Source organism: Rhodotorula toruloides (assembly GCF_000320785.1).
Source record: "Rhodotorula toruloides NP11 unplaced genomic scaffold Scaffold31, whole genome shotgun sequence".
Classification (NCBI taxonomy): Eukaryota; Fungi; Basidiomycota; class Microbotryomycetes; order Sporidiobolales; family Sporidiobolaceae; genus Rhodotorula; species Rhodotorula toruloides.
The window spans coordinates 190,341-205,771 of NW_015622991.1; the positions used below are offsets into that span (position 1 = coordinate 190,341).

At 62.1% G+C, this 15,431-nt stretch overlaps 7 protein-coding genes across 7 annotated transcripts; 5 read left to right on the forward strand and 2 right to left on the reverse strand.

Annotated features, from left to right (window-relative positions):
• Positions 1 to 140: 140 nt before the first annotated feature.
• Positions 141 to 1,402, forward strand: RHTO_05316 (uncharacterized protein; the record flags this gene model as incomplete). Its single annotated transcript, XM_016418978.1, has 4 exons — positions 141 to 515; positions 577 to 641; positions 698 to 849; positions 903 to 1,402. The coding sequence occupies 4 exons, from the start codon at positions 141 to 143 to the stop codon at positions 1,400 to 1,402; spliced, it is 1,092 nt and encodes a 363-aa protein (XP_016270272.1).
• A 62-nt stretch (positions 1,403 to 1,464) lies between these two features.
• RHTO_05317 (quinate utilization oxidoreductase QutH) lies at positions 1,465 to 2,973 on the reverse strand (the record flags this gene model as incomplete). Its single annotated transcript, XM_016418979.1, has 7 exons — positions 1,465 to 1,761; positions 1,961 to 2,179; positions 2,236 to 2,270; positions 2,325 to 2,379; positions 2,482 to 2,625; positions 2,692 to 2,882; positions 2,940 to 2,973. 7 exons carry the CDS (start codon positions 2,971 to 2,973, stop codon positions 1,465 to 1,467), a joined length of 975 nt encoding a protein of 324 aa, XP_016270273.1.
• Positions 2,974 to 3,622: 649 nt separating this feature from the next.
• On the forward strand, positions 3,623 to 5,995 carry RHTO_05318 (homoaconitate hydratase; the record flags this gene model as incomplete). Its single annotated transcript, XM_016418980.1, has 4 exons — positions 3,623 to 3,808; positions 3,883 to 3,908; positions 3,967 to 5,894; positions 5,952 to 5,995. 4 exons carry the CDS (start codon positions 3,623 to 3,625, stop codon positions 5,993 to 5,995), a joined length of 2,184 nt encoding a protein of 727 aa, XP_016270274.1.
• Positions 5,996 to 6,192: 197 nt separating this feature from the next.
• RHTO_05319 (peroxisomal biogenesis factor 10) lies at positions 6,193 to 7,812 on the forward strand (the record flags this gene model as incomplete). Its single annotated transcript, XM_016418981.1, has 8 exons — positions 6,193 to 6,352; positions 6,415 to 6,492; positions 6,551 to 6,631; positions 6,691 to 6,767; positions 6,828 to 7,154; positions 7,213 to 7,540; positions 7,648 to 7,685; positions 7,747 to 7,812. 8 exons carry the CDS (start codon positions 6,193 to 6,195, stop codon positions 7,810 to 7,812), a joined length of 1,155 nt encoding a protein of 384 aa, XP_016270275.1.
• A 169-nt stretch (positions 7,813 to 7,981) lies between these two features.
• RHTO_05320 (NADPH oxidase) lies at positions 7,982 to 10,925 on the reverse strand (the record flags this gene model as incomplete). The annotated part of the gene is made up of 17 exons (XM_016418982.1): positions 7,982 to 8,038; positions 8,101 to 8,346; positions 8,405 to 8,466; positions 8,527 to 8,549; positions 8,612 to 8,781; positions 8,840 to 8,973; positions 9,031 to 9,284; positions 9,342 to 9,395; positions 9,450 to 9,466; positions 9,526 to 9,763; positions 9,829 to 9,840; positions 9,900 to 9,942; positions 10,003 to 10,167; positions 10,222 to 10,236; positions 10,300 to 10,312; positions 10,374 to 10,444; positions 10,511 to 10,925. The coding sequence occupies 17 exons, from the start codon at positions 10,923 to 10,925 to the stop codon at positions 7,982 to 7,984; spliced, it is 1,989 nt and encodes a 662-aa protein (XP_016270276.1).
• A 726-nt stretch (positions 10,926 to 11,651) lies between these two features.
• On the forward strand, positions 11,652 to 12,231 carry RHTO_05321 (thioredoxin; the record flags this gene model as incomplete). The annotated part of the gene is made up of 4 exons (XM_016418983.1): positions 11,652 to 11,806; positions 11,860 to 11,930; positions 11,993 to 12,063; positions 12,136 to 12,231. 4 exons carry the CDS (start codon positions 11,652 to 11,654, stop codon positions 12,229 to 12,231), a joined length of 393 nt encoding a protein of 130 aa, XP_016270277.1.
• A 312-nt stretch (positions 12,232 to 12,543) lies between these two features.
• On the forward strand, positions 12,544 to 15,235 carry RHTO_05322 (putative DNA repair endonuclease rad2; the record flags this gene model as incomplete). Its single annotated transcript, XM_016418984.1, has 5 exons — positions 12,544 to 12,680; positions 12,731 to 12,793; positions 12,857 to 13,118; positions 13,176 to 13,211; positions 13,274 to 15,235. 5 exons carry the CDS (start codon positions 12,544 to 12,546, stop codon positions 15,233 to 15,235), a joined length of 2,460 nt encoding a protein of 819 aa, XP_016270278.1.
• Positions 15,236 to 15,431: the final 196 nt, after the last annotated feature.

Here is a 15,431-nt window from a genome sequence, read left to right on the forward strand (position 1 = left end):
TGGCCCGACGACTGCGACTTTGAGCTTCGACAAGACGGGCCTTGCGCTCCGCGGACCCTCCGGTCGCTCCTGTTCCGGCATGTCCGTCCGCCCTCCTTCGACCACTTCTCTCCCCTCAACGCCTCACTTGCTCCTCTGGGATGGCTCGCCGACAACGCCACGAACCGCTCGCAAAGCACGACGACTTTCTTTCCGAGTCGGATCTCTCGTCCTCCTCTTCGGAGAAAGAGAAGCGACGCTCGCACAGTCCTGGCGCAGTCTACCGCGACAACCCTTCTCGCAGCTCGCTCTCTAGGCGTTCGACTTCGGCGCGGGAGAAGCGGAGCGACGCGAGTAGCGACGAGTCGGTGAATTCGGAGGACGAGGAGGATGAGGAGAAGTTGATCGGTAGGCCCGCAACTGGCGATACAAAGTCGGTTCGGGCTGGTGCCAAGAAGCAGAAGAAGCAGAAACGGTTCTGGGAGATGAGGAGCATGGATAGCGGGCAGGCGCAGCCGGCTCAGGCAGGACAGTCGGTGCGTCGCTTCGTCGCCTGTCCTCTCCGTTCCGCCGCTAATCCACTTGACACACATGTAGAGCAACGGAATGCTCATCTGCGGAATCGTGACCGTCATTGTCCTCGTTTTGCTCGGCGTCGGCGGGTGCGTCTCGCCCTTTCTTCCCGTTCCGACCCCTTCGTTGAGTCTGCTCCGCGCAGATACTTCATGTACAAGCAAGGCATGCTCAGCTCAATCTTCCCCGACTCGGCTGCGTCGTCGTCCACGACGTCTCCTGTCGCTGAAGCTACAGGCGGCGCGGCGGTACCGACTGGAGGCGGAATGACCGACACGGCCGCAATCACCTCTAATAGTGGGTTTTGCTCTCTCGCTGAGAAGCTGCGGCTACTGATACAATCCTTGCAGCCGACGCTGCAGCGACCGGCGCTACCTCCGCTGCGACCGACTCGTCCGCTACCGACAGCTCCGCTGCAAGCGGCATGGCCTCCGGTGCCAGCGGTTCCGCCTCGAGTGGCGCAAGCGATGCCAGTGGCTCAGCTTCTGCCTCCGCTTCAGGGTCAGGCTCAGCCAGCGGCAGCGAGTCTGGCACACACTCTGGCAGCCACACCAAGAGCGGCCACGAGGACAAGTCCAAGTCGAGCGACAAGACCAACCTCCTGACGGGCATGCCGAACCTCTTCACCCAGACGCTCGTCACGACTATCGATGGGAAACCTACGACGCAGAGTGGGTACTGGGCGAACGACGGACTTCAGGGCGGGGGAGGGACCGAATTCAAGTCGCACTGGGTGCCGAAGCCGACGAATCTTGAGCGGCTCAGGCGCAGGGTCGGGTATGGCGAGCTGCCGCTCGCACAGGCTTCCCTCACGACTCTCCTCCCCGTCCAGACGGCTGCGCCGGCGTAGCTACCTTACCTCACAACGCTCTATCTCCTCACTTCCTCTTCTTGCAAAGACTGTTTCTATGCCTACATCTGCTCAACCTCAACCGGCAAGCCCGTCTCTATACTCTTCGCAATCGCCTCGAGCGTCGCAATCGTCTGTAAAGCGTCTCTCCCGCTACACCGCGGCTCTGCTCGTCCCTCGACGACGTCGACAAAGTGCCGGAGTTGGTGGGTGAAGGGTGGAGTTGGGTCGAGAGGAAGCGGGTCGGAGCGGATGAGTGGGTCGGTCCAGCTTCCGCTGAGAGAGGGGTAGTGCCAGACTTGGAGTGAGGGGAAGGCGAGGGAGCCTTGAGTGCCGAGGACCGTGTAAACCGTCTCGCCCTGTACAGAGCCGTTCGTCAGCCAAGGAAAGAGAAGTACGAGGGGGGGGGAAGCGAAGGAGGGCTTGCGGTTTGCGGCATGAGCGGATTCTCGCCTGTTGCGGCCTCAAAGAAGTAAGGCGACGCTGATGCGCTGCCAGTACGACTGTGAGTCCTAAGAGTGCACAAGTTCGAAGGGGGAGGCCGCACTCGCTGAACACGAATGTCCCGACGACACCTGATCCGAAACGCAACGTCACCGCGCCCGTCTCGTCGACAGGAAAGCCGCGTGTTGAGGCGCCGACTTCGCAGTAGACGCGGGTGATGTTGCCGAAGAGGTAGCGGAGGCAGTCGATTTCGTGCGAGAGGTTAATCATGAGAACTCCGCCTGTTCCTTTCTCCCGGCGCCATTCTGTTGGCGCGGCAAAGTGGGACATGGGCTGTGACGTGCGCACTCAGCAGGAGAAGTGAATCGTCGAAAGAAATGTCGACGCACCTTCAAGCAAGCCCAGGTTCCTTGAACAGCGAGGACTGGACCCATCTCGTCAGCGCCGGAGAGTCGCGAGCCGCCTGGAATACACTTACCGTTCCCGAGCTTGCCGTTGTCAAGCAGCTTCTTCGTGTTGACGACGTACGGGTTCTGGCAAGTTGCGAAGGTCAGCGGCGTTCGTGCGTTCGTTCCGCCCACGACAGCTGAGAGGCACAGGCGCGCGAGCCCTACGAAGCGCCTGTGATGACCAACGAGAATCTTGGCCGAGGACGACGCCTCTGCAGCCAAGAGCGCCCTGCCGCTCTCGACGTCGGTCGAGAAAGGCTTCTCAACGAGCGTGTGAATGCCGGCTTGGACGAGCTGGATGCCTAGCGGGACGTGCGTGGCATTTGGAGTCTGGCGAAGAGGAGTAGGAGATGAGCGAGTCGCCCAGCTTGTCAACGAAGTCAAAGCGGGACGCACCGCAAGAATCGCCGCATCCACCCTGACCTCCCCTTTCGTTCGCGCCGCAAGCATGTCCTCCGTCGAGCGGTACAGCTTGACACCCAGCTTCTCGGCATACGGAGGTCCAGCAGGTGTTGGGTCGACGATACAAGTCAGGTTGACATTCGGTTCGTCGAGGGCGTGTTGGGTGTGTCGTTGACCGATCAGGCCTGGCGTAGGGCGATCCGCGTCAGATCGAGTCCATCGAAGAGAGAGGGAGGCTTCACCTGGAGCGCCAATGATGGACAGCGAGACGACCATGAGAAGCGGGAGACTTCGAGGCGGAGGAGAGCCACTCGTTGGCAGCAGCGGTCAAGGGGTTCCGGTGAGCTCACGGGATGCCTCCCAGCGTCGCCAGAAGAGTGAAAGCAAGCCAGAGAACCCGTACGGATGCTGAGCGAGCGCAAGAAGTGGGGAAACAGCGGCGAGCAGAATGTTCTGCGCGTGTTCGCGGCCGTCCAGCGTTGCCGGCGAGTCTTCTGATGACTGCGCCGGCTCTGTCGGATCATTGAAATCATGCTGAGCCATTGTCAGAGCGAACGAAGCGGGAGGCTTGCGGGAGGCAGACGTCGGCGACGAGAACAACTTCGACCTCGTCCAGAATTTCGCGGCCTCGCTGTAGGTCTTCTGAAGCAGTAGGAAGTACACAGGACGAGCAACAACGTCGTCTACCGCCCTCCTTGCCGTTGTCGCTTTCCTCTGCCCGTGGTTGGTCCCGGTCGCAATTTGACTTGCTCTCGCTCTCTGCGTCGCTCACACCGCTCGACGGGGACTTGCACAGGCTAGAGCACACCTGCTGGACTCGGTAGACTAGGCTCAGACGAATCAGCGAAGTCGCAAACCCGCCACCCGCCAGTCGTCTTCCTCGCCGCTATCTCCTCTCGCTCGCTCCGGTCGACCGCACACAGCGATGTACGCCCTCCGAGCGCGCTCAGCCGGCACCATGCCTTACCGGCGATACCTCGCGACACACGCCAAGCTTCCGCAGACTTACATCGAGAAGGTCGTCCAGCGGCACTCGGTCGGGTTGCCAGAGGGAAAGGTCGTCCGGGCGGGAGACTACGTGATGATCAAGCCGCAGCATGTCATGACACACGTGAGTGGGATGCCTGACGGGCGCGCAACCCGCAGGAAGAGCTGCTGACCTACCTTTGCTTCTCCTCGCAACAGGACAACACCGGTCCGGTCATCTCCAAGTGCGCTTCCTTCGCCGCAATCTGCTCAAACATCGAATGCTTACCATCTCCCACACAGGTTCAAGTCGATTGGAGCGACCAAGATTGCCAACCCGCGACAGACCGTCTTCACCCTCGACCACGACGTCCAGAACCGCTCTCCCGCCAACCTCTCCAAGTACGCCAAGATTGAGGCCTTCGCTGGCGACCACGAGGTCGACTTCTACCCCGCCGGACGAGGTATCGGCCACCAGATCATGATCGAGGAGGGATACGCCTTTCCGGGTGTCATGACGGTTGCGAGCGATTCGCACTCGAACATGTATGGCGGAGTGGGCTGCGTCGGCACGGCGATCGTCCGAACAGACGCAGCGGCGCTGTGGGCGACCGAGCGGACATGGTGGCAGGTCCCGAACATCGTTCGCGTCAACCTCGAGGGCAAGCTCCCGCCTGGCGTGACCGGCAAGGACATCATCATTGCCCTCTGCGGCGCATTCAACAAGGACGAGGTCCTGAACCATGCCATCGAGTTTCACGGCTCGGGCATCCCCCAGCTCAGCGTCGACGAGCGACTGGCCATCGCCAACATGACGACCGAATGGGGCGCGCTCGTCGGTGTCTTCCCGACAGACGACGTCCTCAAGAAGTGGTACGAGTCGCAGCTCAAGAAGCTCGAGCTTCGGCGGTTCGAGTTCGGCGGCCGCGCCTCCGGCTCGCTGTCGTCGTCGACCAGCCAACACCCTCGCCTGAACCCTCAGCGCCTCGAGCAGGTCTTCGCCAACCCCGTACTCCCAGACGAGGGCGCCTACTACGCCAAGACGCTCACTCTCGACCTCACCTCGCTCTCACCCTCCGTCGCCGGCCCCAACTCGGTCAAGGTCGCCACCCCGCTTCCCGTCCTCGCCAAGGAGGACATCAAAATCAACAAAGCGTACCTCGTCTCGTGCACCAACTCTCGCGCATCCGACATCAAGGCTGCTGCGGACGTCATGCGTGGGAAGAAGGTTGCGCCGGGCGTCGAGTTCTACATCGCTGCTGCGTCGTCGGTCGTGCAGAAGGAGGCAGAGAAGGCGGGTGATTGGGCGGCGCTCGTCTCGGCCGGCGCCAAGGTCCTTCCTGCGGGTTGCGGACCTTGTATCGGTCTCGGAACGGGTTTGCTCGAGGATGGAGAGGTCGGTATCTCGGCGACCAACCGCAACTACAAGGGTCGGATGGGGAGCCCGAAGGCGCTCGCGTACCTCGCCAGCCCCGAAGTCGTCGCCGCCTCTGCTGTCGCCGGCAAGATCACCGGTCCGCAGGTTGCTGGTGCGACACCGACGGAGGACGCGCCGCGAATCTCGATTGAGGAGCATGCATCGTCCGCCGCCGCCTCCACCTCTTCTGCCGCTGCCGAGCCTCTCCTCCCGAACTTCCCTCCCCTCTTCTCCGGACCACTCCTCTTCGCCCCGCAAGACAATCTCAACACGGACGGCATCTACCCCGGCAAGTACACCTACCAGGACGACATCACGCGTGAGAAGCAGGCCGACGTCGTGATGGAGAACTACGACCCCGCCTTTGCGTCCATCATGAAGTCGCTCGACTCGCCGGCGCGGTCGACCAACCCTGCCGGCCCCCAGCGGAACGGCGACGGCGTCCTCCTCGCCTCGGGCTACAACTTCGGTACAGGCTCGTCGCGCGAGCAGGCTGCGACAGCGCTCCTCTCGTCGGGCATCCCGCTCGTCTTGTGCGGCTCGTTCGGCGACATCTTCAAGCGCAACTCGATCAACAACGCGCTGATCTGCGTCGAGTGCCCCGAGTTGATCGAGGACTTGACGCGCGACTTTGCGCTCGACGGAAAGCGCGGTGCCGGCGGAAAAGACGGGAAGTTGACAGTCCAGACGCCGTACTGGGTCGAGGTCGGCAGCGTCGATGGAAAAGTCACGCTCAGGAAGGAGAAGGGCGGCGAGGTTGTCAAGGAGTACAAGGTCGGAGCGGTCGGCGGCAGTGTCCAGGAGATGTGGCTCGGTGCGTCGTTCCGCTTCCCTTGCGGCTGCTCGCTCGCTGACTCCTCGTGCTCCACAGCCGGCGGACTCGAGGGCTGGGTCAAGGAGCGCATCTCTGCATAGACGAGTTGATGGGTCGAAGGAGGACATTTGTTGTTCAGCCGTATAGTTCGGCGCGTCTTCCCTGCTGCCATACGAGCATTGTAGAGCATCCCTGCGCTTCCTCGCCGTCACCCAGCGAGACTTTGCCGTCGTCGTCGTCGTCCGGCTCAGACTTGACCGCTTCGCTCTCTCACTCGTCCGATCTCCTCGCTGAAGCCATGCCAGACTCGCCAGCGCCAGCAACACAGCAGCCGACACAGCCTGAAGGACCCGTGCGGCCTGCCCCTGCCGCCGTCGCCGCTCGCGCAAGAGCCGAGGCGCTCCACCAGCAACCCGCCCGCGTCCCGTTCTTTGCCAGCGCTGCGCAGCCAGAGATTGGTGCGTACGTCGCTGATTTGTCCCCAGGTAAGCTGCTGACACGGCTAGGAGACTTCCCGCAGTCCGGGCGAACCAGAAGGACCTGTACTATCTCTCGCAACTGTCAGAGCGGATTGAGGATGTCGCGCGGTCTTTCTTGGGTGCGCAGAGCTTCCTTCCGCTCTGACACCGCATGCGAGCTGACGCCAGCGTCGCCAGGTACCCGGTGGTTGCAGACGTGGAGCAAGGAGTTGCAGCATGGGAGTCGGCTCGCATACTTTGGCTTGACGACGCTGCTGGGTACGCCTCGTTCCTTTCTATTCTGAGGTGAGAGAGACGCTGATGAGTACCGCTCGCAGGCTCGCAAACGCTCGGCGAAGAGTATTGCGACATCATGCAGTACCAGAACAAGGACCGAAGACCGCCGACTCTCCCGGTGCGTCTTCCTGGACATAGATAGTCTCACACTACACGACTGACAGACTCGCGTACGCAGCGGAGAGCAGCCCTCGTCGCCCTTCACGTCCTCTTCCCCTACATCCTCGGCCGAACATACGCCAACCTCCGCCGTTCCCTCGTCCACCGTCACGAAGCGACACAAACCTCTCAGGCGGAGATCGACTCGCTCTTCCCCTCCTCACCTCCTCCTCCAGCGAAAATGGGCGTCGTCGAGCGATGGGTCGACTGGCTTGCGTCGATCGCGAAGGACCTGCCTTCGTTCGAGACTTTGACGGAGGACTACCTGCGGAGCGTGCATCTCGCCATCTTCTACTTGCTCGGGCGCTACTACAGCCTGAGCAAGCGGGCGACCGGCATTCGCTTCGTGCGCTCCGGGTTTCCTTTCGTCAGTCACTGCGGGGACTGACCGCTCCGTTCCGCAGATCTCGATGCAAGGCCGACGAGCCAAGGCGCTTTCAGGCTCGCAAAACTCGCCTGCCCCCTCATCCTATGAAGTCCTCGGCGTTCTCATGGGCGTCCAGCTCGTCGTGCGCGGCTTGCTCGCAATCCGGCGACACCGCGCCGCCGCCGCTCTCGCCGACCCAAACGCGCTCGAGAAGGAGAAGGAGCAGGAGCGACAACGGCGGAAGAAGCGGTTTCTGATTGATGGGAGACCACTGGCGACTGTTGTGTTTGACCCAGACGACCCGGAGCAGGCGGCGCCTTACCCGGACGAGGAGGACAACGAGCGGCGGTGCACGCTGTGTCTGGGTACGAGGCGAGATGCTACAGCAACGGAGTGTGGCCATGTCTGTGAGTCGCGGGCGAAGGTTCGTTTCGTTATGAAGCGGGATTTGCTGACGCTGCCTCCCTCGCAGTCTGCTGGGAGTGTGTGGTTGGCTGGGCGCGGGAGAAGGTATGTCTCAAGCTCCTTCAACTTAGTCGCGATGCAGCACCGGCTGACTCCGCACGAACAGGCCGAATGCCCGCTTTGTCGACAAGGGATCTCGCTGTCAAAGCTGCTTCCTCTGCGGAATATGTGAGGCGCTCGGAAGTCGATGTTGTATCGAGTAGCGAGACTGCATTGCCTGCGAGCTACGTGAAGCGCAAAGCGGGAAACGCGAGAGCGACCAGCGCTTCGCGAACAACGACAGAGGGAAAAGCGAAATGAAGCATGCAAGCGTTCCTCCTCCTCCTCCTCCTTCTCAAAACTCAGAAGCGCTCCTTGCTGAACGTGAAGCGAGTCTTGCCAGCCTCGCCGGTCGTGTGCTGCGCGAAGAAAGTCGAACATCAGCGCTCTGGCTCGACTCGGAGGCGTCCGACAAGCGCACCTTGATGCACATTTTGTGCAGAATCGTGCTGAGCGGCTTCGGCCCGCAAAAGAAGACGCCAACCTCGGACACCGGGTGCTCAGCCGCGATCGAGGCAAAGATGCGGTCCCAGTTCGGGCGGCCGTAGTGCGTCGGCGCCCTCAGCTGCGTGATCGCGTCGCGGTCACTGCCGACGTCGTTGGCAAAGATGTTGAGCATGTCGTGCGCCTTGATGGTAGCCGTGAGGTACGTATGGATCTCGATGCGCTGCGAGAGAAGCAGGGTCAGCTTGAGAGTCGCTGACAGCGCTGAAGGGCGGACGTACGCCCTCAAGGTCCTGCTCCTCAAGCGAGAGAAGAAGGTCGCGGAACCACTCGAACGACTCGGCTGCAAACGAACGCAAAATCAGCTTGGGAAGGTCCGCTGGCTCGAGGGGCAAAGACGCACCGTCGCGGCAGATCCAGAAGAAGCTGCGAGCGAACCGAGCGTCAGCGCTCTCTTGCAGCGGCGCAAAGCGACAGGCGAAACTCACTAGACCTTGCGCAGCTTCTGGTCGAGCGGGTCGCGATCCGGGTCGTTGAGGCGATACCAGATGTGCTTGAGGATGGCGGCGAAGGGGGTGACGCCGATGCCTGCGCCGACGAGGACAGTGACTTCGTACTTGAGGACGTCTTCGGTTGCCGTGCCGAAGGGTCCGTCGACCTGCGTGAGACGAGTGTTGGGTTAGCGGGAGAACGGGTAAAGCGCAGGCGCAACTCACCATGACCCTCGGGAGCGGGCGGATGACCGACGGTGACAACAGCTTCTCGCGAGTCCACTCTTCGGAGAGAAGCTCCTCGTCCTGCTCGCAACCGAGGATGACCGCAAGCTGGCGAGTCCAGTCGCCGACAACGCCTGTTCGAGCCAAACTGGTCAGCATAGTCTCGTCAGCAGAGCGCAAGGGGAACGCACGGATGTGAACCCAGAGGAAGTCTTCCTCCGGCGCGCTCGTGAGCGTGAACGGGTGCCATTGCCAGTACGAGACGCTCGGGCAGCAGATCATGATGTACTGCCCAGGGCGAACGCGGGGCGTCTTCTCCTTCTTGATGCGGAGCTCGATCACGTTGCTTGGGTGGACGACAACTTTGCTCAGGTAGGTGCGGTGGCGGGAGCGGATCTCGCGGAGGATGCGTTCGCCGATGTAGACGAGGCCGCCGAGGATCCAGCTGCGCGAGGCGAGTCGGCGAGGAGTTCAAGCGACTGGGTAGGGGGAGTGCACGCACTACATCCAGAACACGCCGATCTGAGTCCAGCTGCAGTACGGAGGGCGGTCGGGTCTGCGAGGGGCATGTGAGTCTGCTGAAGAGGTGAGACTTGTTTCGGAGACGTACTTGATCATGCAGAACATCTACGACAACAGTCAACGCCGTCAGCTCGATGCGCGCGAAGAGGATCGCGAGGACGCACTCCATGGAACTGCCACAGGACGAAGAACGGAATGAACAGGTGATGCGACCAGTAGAAGCGCTGAAAGTGCGGACGCCTGCGCTTCTCGACAGCGAAGAACGTCATGACGGCGAGGAGGACGAGCATGATCCAGCCGGTGAGGAAGGGGCCAGTGGTGAAGTTCGTGTCCAGCGCGAGGAGGAGGGCCGCTGTCGCGGTCGTGGCCAGCTTGGCCCCGAGCCACCATGAGTTGAAGAGGCTGCGCGCGAGGGTGAGCGTAAGCGAGCGAGTCCGCACGAGAGCGGTGGATGAAGAAGGGCTGACTGGGCAATCGTGCTGGCGACGACGGTTCCAGTCAGCGAAGACTTCGGGTAGAATAGCGTCCCAGTACTCACTGCACGGCCGTCCAGAAGACGATCGACCAAGCGACGACCTTGTCTACGGGCGCAACACTCATCAGCGGAATCGCGCCGACGCTTCCTCGGTTCGCGAACGTACGGAACTCGACGTTCTCGTCAAACGGAATCGCTTTGTTGAGCGCGGTCCTGCGAAGAAGCGTGACGAGGTTGCGGCAGACCGGAAGGAGAATGAAGACGACGTCGATGTGGAGGACGAAGGCGGCCGAGCGAGCGATCACGTAGGTCGAGCCGAAGATGGCGCGGGCTGGGACTGAGTGTCAGTTGGTGCGAGACTGAGAAGGAATGCGGTCGGACGCACCGTTGCTGAAGTTGCCTAGTAATTCGAGGTGACAGGAAGGTGAGTTCGGGCTGATCCGACGAGGAAGGCTGAACTTACGGTTGAGGTCGTACTGAACGTCGACGAAAGGATCTGTGAGCATTCTGAAATGCAGGCTGAAGACACGGACGCACCCTGACGACACCAACGGCGAAGAAACCGAGCTGGAGGAGCAGCCAGACGAGCAGGACGAGCGCCGAAGATCCTGTCGGACAGTCGTAATGCTCGTCAGCATCATCTCTCAACGTCTGTGCCAGAGCAAAGGGCGCACCGTCCTGCCTGAGCCAGACCTTTGCCCTCAACCACCTGTCTCCCTCTTCGCCAGCCTTCTCATCGCGCGACTCGACACGCCTGACCGTCGCGCTCCTCATCAGTCCCTGCAGCCTGTCCTGCTCTCCCTCGTTCTGCCTCTTGACCTCCTCCGGCCTGCGGATCGCGCGCGAGGTCGCGCGCGAGAGGGTAGACTCGAGGTCGGAGCGGGGCGTGAGCGGGACGACGACGTGCGGAGCAGGCTCGCTCCCAAGCTTGTCGGCCTCGGAGTAGCTCGTGTCCAAGCTGGACCCGGTCGGAACGGCGGTCGCGGCGGTGTGAGCCGGGAGCGAGTCGAGGTGGGCTGCGGAGGAGGGAGTGCGGCGATGGGCGAGCGAGAAGCGCCCGTTCTGGACGAAAGCGGGCAAGGACACCATCCTGAGAGCTCAGTTGACCGTCTGCGAGCACCAGCGAAGGCAGCAGAGCCGGTCCAGCCGGATCGAGGTAAAGAGAAGGAGCGAGAGAGAGGAAACGAGCGAGCGAGGCGAGGCGACCCACTCTTGCGGGTTCGTTCGTCTCGCTGGTGGGCAGGTAGAGTCGCCTGAATAGCCAGAATGCGGTCAAGTAGGCTCACGGTGCAAGCGAGAGCCAGCAGTCGACGCCAGGACCTCCTCGTCCACCTTTCCACGCCTTCGCCGCCGACCACATCGCTCGAGTCCCGCTCGCTCGCCTCGTGTCCCGTTCAAAGCGTCGCTGCCTGTCCTGCACCTGGATTGCCGGGCCGCACGAGGGCGTAGCGAGGCAAGCGAGGTCCGATGTATGCAGCCGTTGGCGTTCGATGGCAAGTTGGCAAGGCAGCATCGACCGTTGGGCGGGAGTGACAGACTTCAAGGGATGGTTGTAGGGTAGAGGGCTGTCGTAGGGTATTCTGGCCGTCGAACAGGCGACAGGCTTCGTCTCCTTCTCTTCGTCCACGAGGAGTTCGTCGAGGAGGTCGAGCAAGGTCGTGGAAAGGCGGGCTGGGTTCGTAGTGAACTTGGTCGGCCAGCTAGCAGTGTTTCGACCTCGTATAGACTGCACGCGAGCAGCGTGAGTCGCTTCGACTTCTCCAACCGTTTGCCGGCGTTCCTCTCGCTCCGTCATCTCACTCAACCACGCTCACAATGCTTGCTGCTCGCTCTACTGCTCTCCGAACGGCCCGACGAGCCTTCTCGACGACGCCCATCGCTCGCAAGCACATCCTCAACGCGACACCGGAGGACTTCGAGACCCATGCGATCAAGGGAAACCGGACAACGGTAGTCGACTTCTACGCCGAGTGCGTGCGACTGAACCTTCCGAAGCGTTTGTAGGCTGACCGCCACCTCGCAGCTGGTGCGGACCTTGTCGATTCCTGGGACCGGTGCTCGAGAAGGTTGTCGACGAGGCTTCGGATGCTGACTGTGAATCCGCCACTGCATTCTTTTGCCTCGCTCAAGCTGACAATAGGGCCTCCTGGACGCAGTGCTGAAGGTGGACACGGACGAGCACATCGAGCTCGCGCAGAAGTACAAAATCACCGCTTTGCCAACTGTCGTGCGTTCCTTTCCGCTCTTCGCCTGCCTACTTTCGCTTTGCGAGACTGACAAGCGTATACTCCGTACACAGCTCGCCTTCCGGAACGGCCAGGTAGTGGGCAAGATGGTCGGGGCGACGAACGAAGCGGGCGTCAAGCAGTTCCTCGAGAACGCGAAGAGCGCATGAGGCGTTGCGGCTCCGCATGGAGGATAGGAGGGACCCGTGTCGTCACGGTGGGCTGGACAGAGACCCAGAAGACGCAATGGAGGGGCGTAGGACGCCCTTCGTCCGACTTTGTCCTGGCGAGAGTGCTTTCCGTTGAATCTCACGAGGCTGGTCCACTCCCTCGAGTTCTGCCGTTCCAGACAAAGTCAGCTACACTGTTGGAATGCTCGCATCGCTGCAAGACGCCCTTGTCGACCTCCTCCGAGTTCGACACCGCCTCTTCTCCATCAACTTCTCACTTTGCTTGCTTACTTGCGCTCTGCGGCTGTGGGGATGGGCGTCCCAAAGCTTTGGGAAGAGCTCGAGACCGGTCACCGCGCCACCAGCTGGTCGCAGCTCGTCGAGCCGGCCTTCCAGCGTCCAGGGATCCGCTCGCTCCGAGTGGGCGTCGACACACCGCTGTGGCTCTTGTGCGTTCTTGCGAGGCTGTGAGAGGGCGGAGCTGACTCGTATTGTCCAGCCACATGGGCCGCATGCACACTATCGTCGACCCGGAGACAGGACTGCCTCAGAATGTCGGCCCGTAAGGTTCAGTGATCCGGCTCTCGCCTCAGACGCCTCGCTAATGCTTGAGCGGCTCGCGCAGGAACGCCGACTTGCGAATGGTCTTCTTCCGCGCCTGCGACTTCCTCCGCCGCGGCATCCTCCCCGTCTTTGTCTTCGACGGCCCGAAACGACCTTCCTTCAAGCGCGACCGGAACGTGAGAGGGAACTACCGCGGACGGAGCGAGAATGACTTGACGAGGTTGTTCGGGCTTATGGGATTCGAGGTGAGGAAGGCGCCGGGTGAGGCGGAGGCGGAGTTGGCGGTCATGCAGGAGAGGGGAGAGATTGATGCGGTTCTTACGGTGCGGCCCCATCTTCGCATGCCCAACTTGCTCTAACTTATCTGCGTGCATCTGCAGGACGACGTTGACACCCTTCTCTTCGGAAGTCCAACGGTACGACGGCGCGTCCTTGCAGAATCAGTTTCCCGCAGGCTGACTGACGCGGATACCCGCAGCTCCACATCATCCGCAACCCCAGCAAGACCCTCTCGGCCAACCACAGCAAAAAATACCTCGAGCGACAAGCCAGCATGCCCGCCGCGTCCCAACCCGGCCCTTCTCAGTTCCAGTCTTCCCAGGCGACCGAGTACATGAGCGTGCCCCCTTCGCACGACAAAGCCGTCACGACCTACTCTGCCGCCGACATCGCTGCCGACGCAGGGCTCGACCGTAACGGGATGATCTTGATTGCGCTCATGTCGGGTGCGGATTACGACACGAAGGGCAGCTTCAGGGTCGGGATCACCATTTCGGCAGCGTTGGCGAGAGCAGGTTACGGCGCATCGCTCATCCAGGGCGTGGAGCGGATACGCTGCTCGCCCGCTGCTCGCGATTTCCCAACCTCCGCCAAAGCCGCGCTCGACTCGTTCCTTACGCAATGGCGCGAGTCGGTAGCGAACGAGTTGCGGACGAACGCCAACAAGCTTTTCTCGAAGCGGCATCTCAAGGTCGCTGACGAGCTCGAGGCCGACTCGTCCTTTCCCCGCCTCGATATTCTCGACTTTTACCTCTCGCCCGTCGTCTCAGACCCGACTTCAGCCAGCTACGTCACGCCGACCTGGTCTCGCGACGTCGACCTCGAAGGACTCGCATCTTACGTGATCAGCAAGTTCGAGTGGTCGCACGTCGAAGTCCTCGCACGCTTCCGCAACCTCCTCTGGCTCGGCCTCGCAGTCCAGCACATCCGCCGCGCCGCACTCGCCGAAGACGCCTCCACCCGCCTCACGCGCGTCCTGCCCGAGGGCTACATCGCGCTCGTCGAATCCCGCAAGTGCGCCGAATCAACCGACTTCATCCCCTCCTACCGCGTCGAACTCGATCCCTCCGTCTTCAACCCTCACGTCGCGGCTGCACTACCAGGCGACGACCCTTTCGAGTTTCCCGACTACACCCAGCTGAGTCAGGAGCAGGTCGATGCAGTCAAGGCTGTTCGGAAGGCGGAAGGACGGGCGCAGGAACCGCCTCCCAGTCCGCGGGGCGCAACAGTCTTCCGCCACTGGGTACCTGTTGGGGTTCTCGAGGCGTGCGAGGAAGGGCGCGAAGCGGTACAGGCCTGGAGGGACTTGGCGGGGCGGAAGAAGCGGGCGAAGGAGGACGAGGAGCGGAGGAAGGAGGAGAGAAGGACGGCGAGGGAGGCTGGGTCCAGCTCGCCTGTCAAGAAGGGTTCGCCGCTCAAGAAGCTTGCGTTTGCCGAGTCGAGCGGGACGACGGCCCGAAGGAGGCTGGCGAAGACGGTTGCGCCGCCGGAGGACTCGAGCGACTCGGACGAGGATGTCCATGAGACGGTCTTGCAGGAGAAAGCAAGGAGGTTGCGCGAGGCGATGCTGGCGGAGGCGCGAAAGGGGAAGGGCAAGGCGCGCGAAGAACCCGCCACGGCGTCGACCCTCTCCCGCTCGAAACGATCGTCATCCAACTCCACCCCGCAGCAAGGCCTGCTCTCCTTCTCGTCGACAAAGCCGGGCACCTCGTCGCAGTCGACCAAGGCGACGACTGTCTCTCCCCTTTTCGCCGGCGACTCGGACAGCGACGTCTTCGTTCACTCGCCGCCCAAACCTGCTTCCAAGCGGCCAGTCCCGTCTCCTCCGCCCGACCGCCGCGACACGCTCTCTCCACCGACATCTGAGCCGAGCGACGACGACCTGTACCGCTCGAAACACGTCTCGAAGGCGACCCGAACGAGTTCTGCCAAAACGTCGCCCACCAAGACTCGCCGGGCCAAGCCGCTTCCGGCGGTCCTCGAGCTGTCGAGCGACAGCAGTCCGGAGAAGGTCACGAAGAAGGCGTCGCCCAAGCAGAAGAAGCAGGGCGACGGCGAGGGCGAGTCGTTGACGGACTGGTTGCGGCGGCGGAAGGCGGACAAGGCTGCGGCGGAGGAGCGGCGCACTGCGAACGTGATTACGCTGTCTGACAGTGACTGACTGTACTCTGTAGCCCTACCTTGTTGCTTGTTTGACAAACCGCTTCCATCACACAACGCACGGACGAGCGGGCGCCACTTGGTGAAGTCCAGCGCCTCACTCTTCCCGCTTCACCGCTTTGCTGGACTGCTCGCTGGCATCGTAGACTCGCTCGTGGCTGCTTCCTAGTTCATCAGTGCCGTTCGAACGGGCGCAC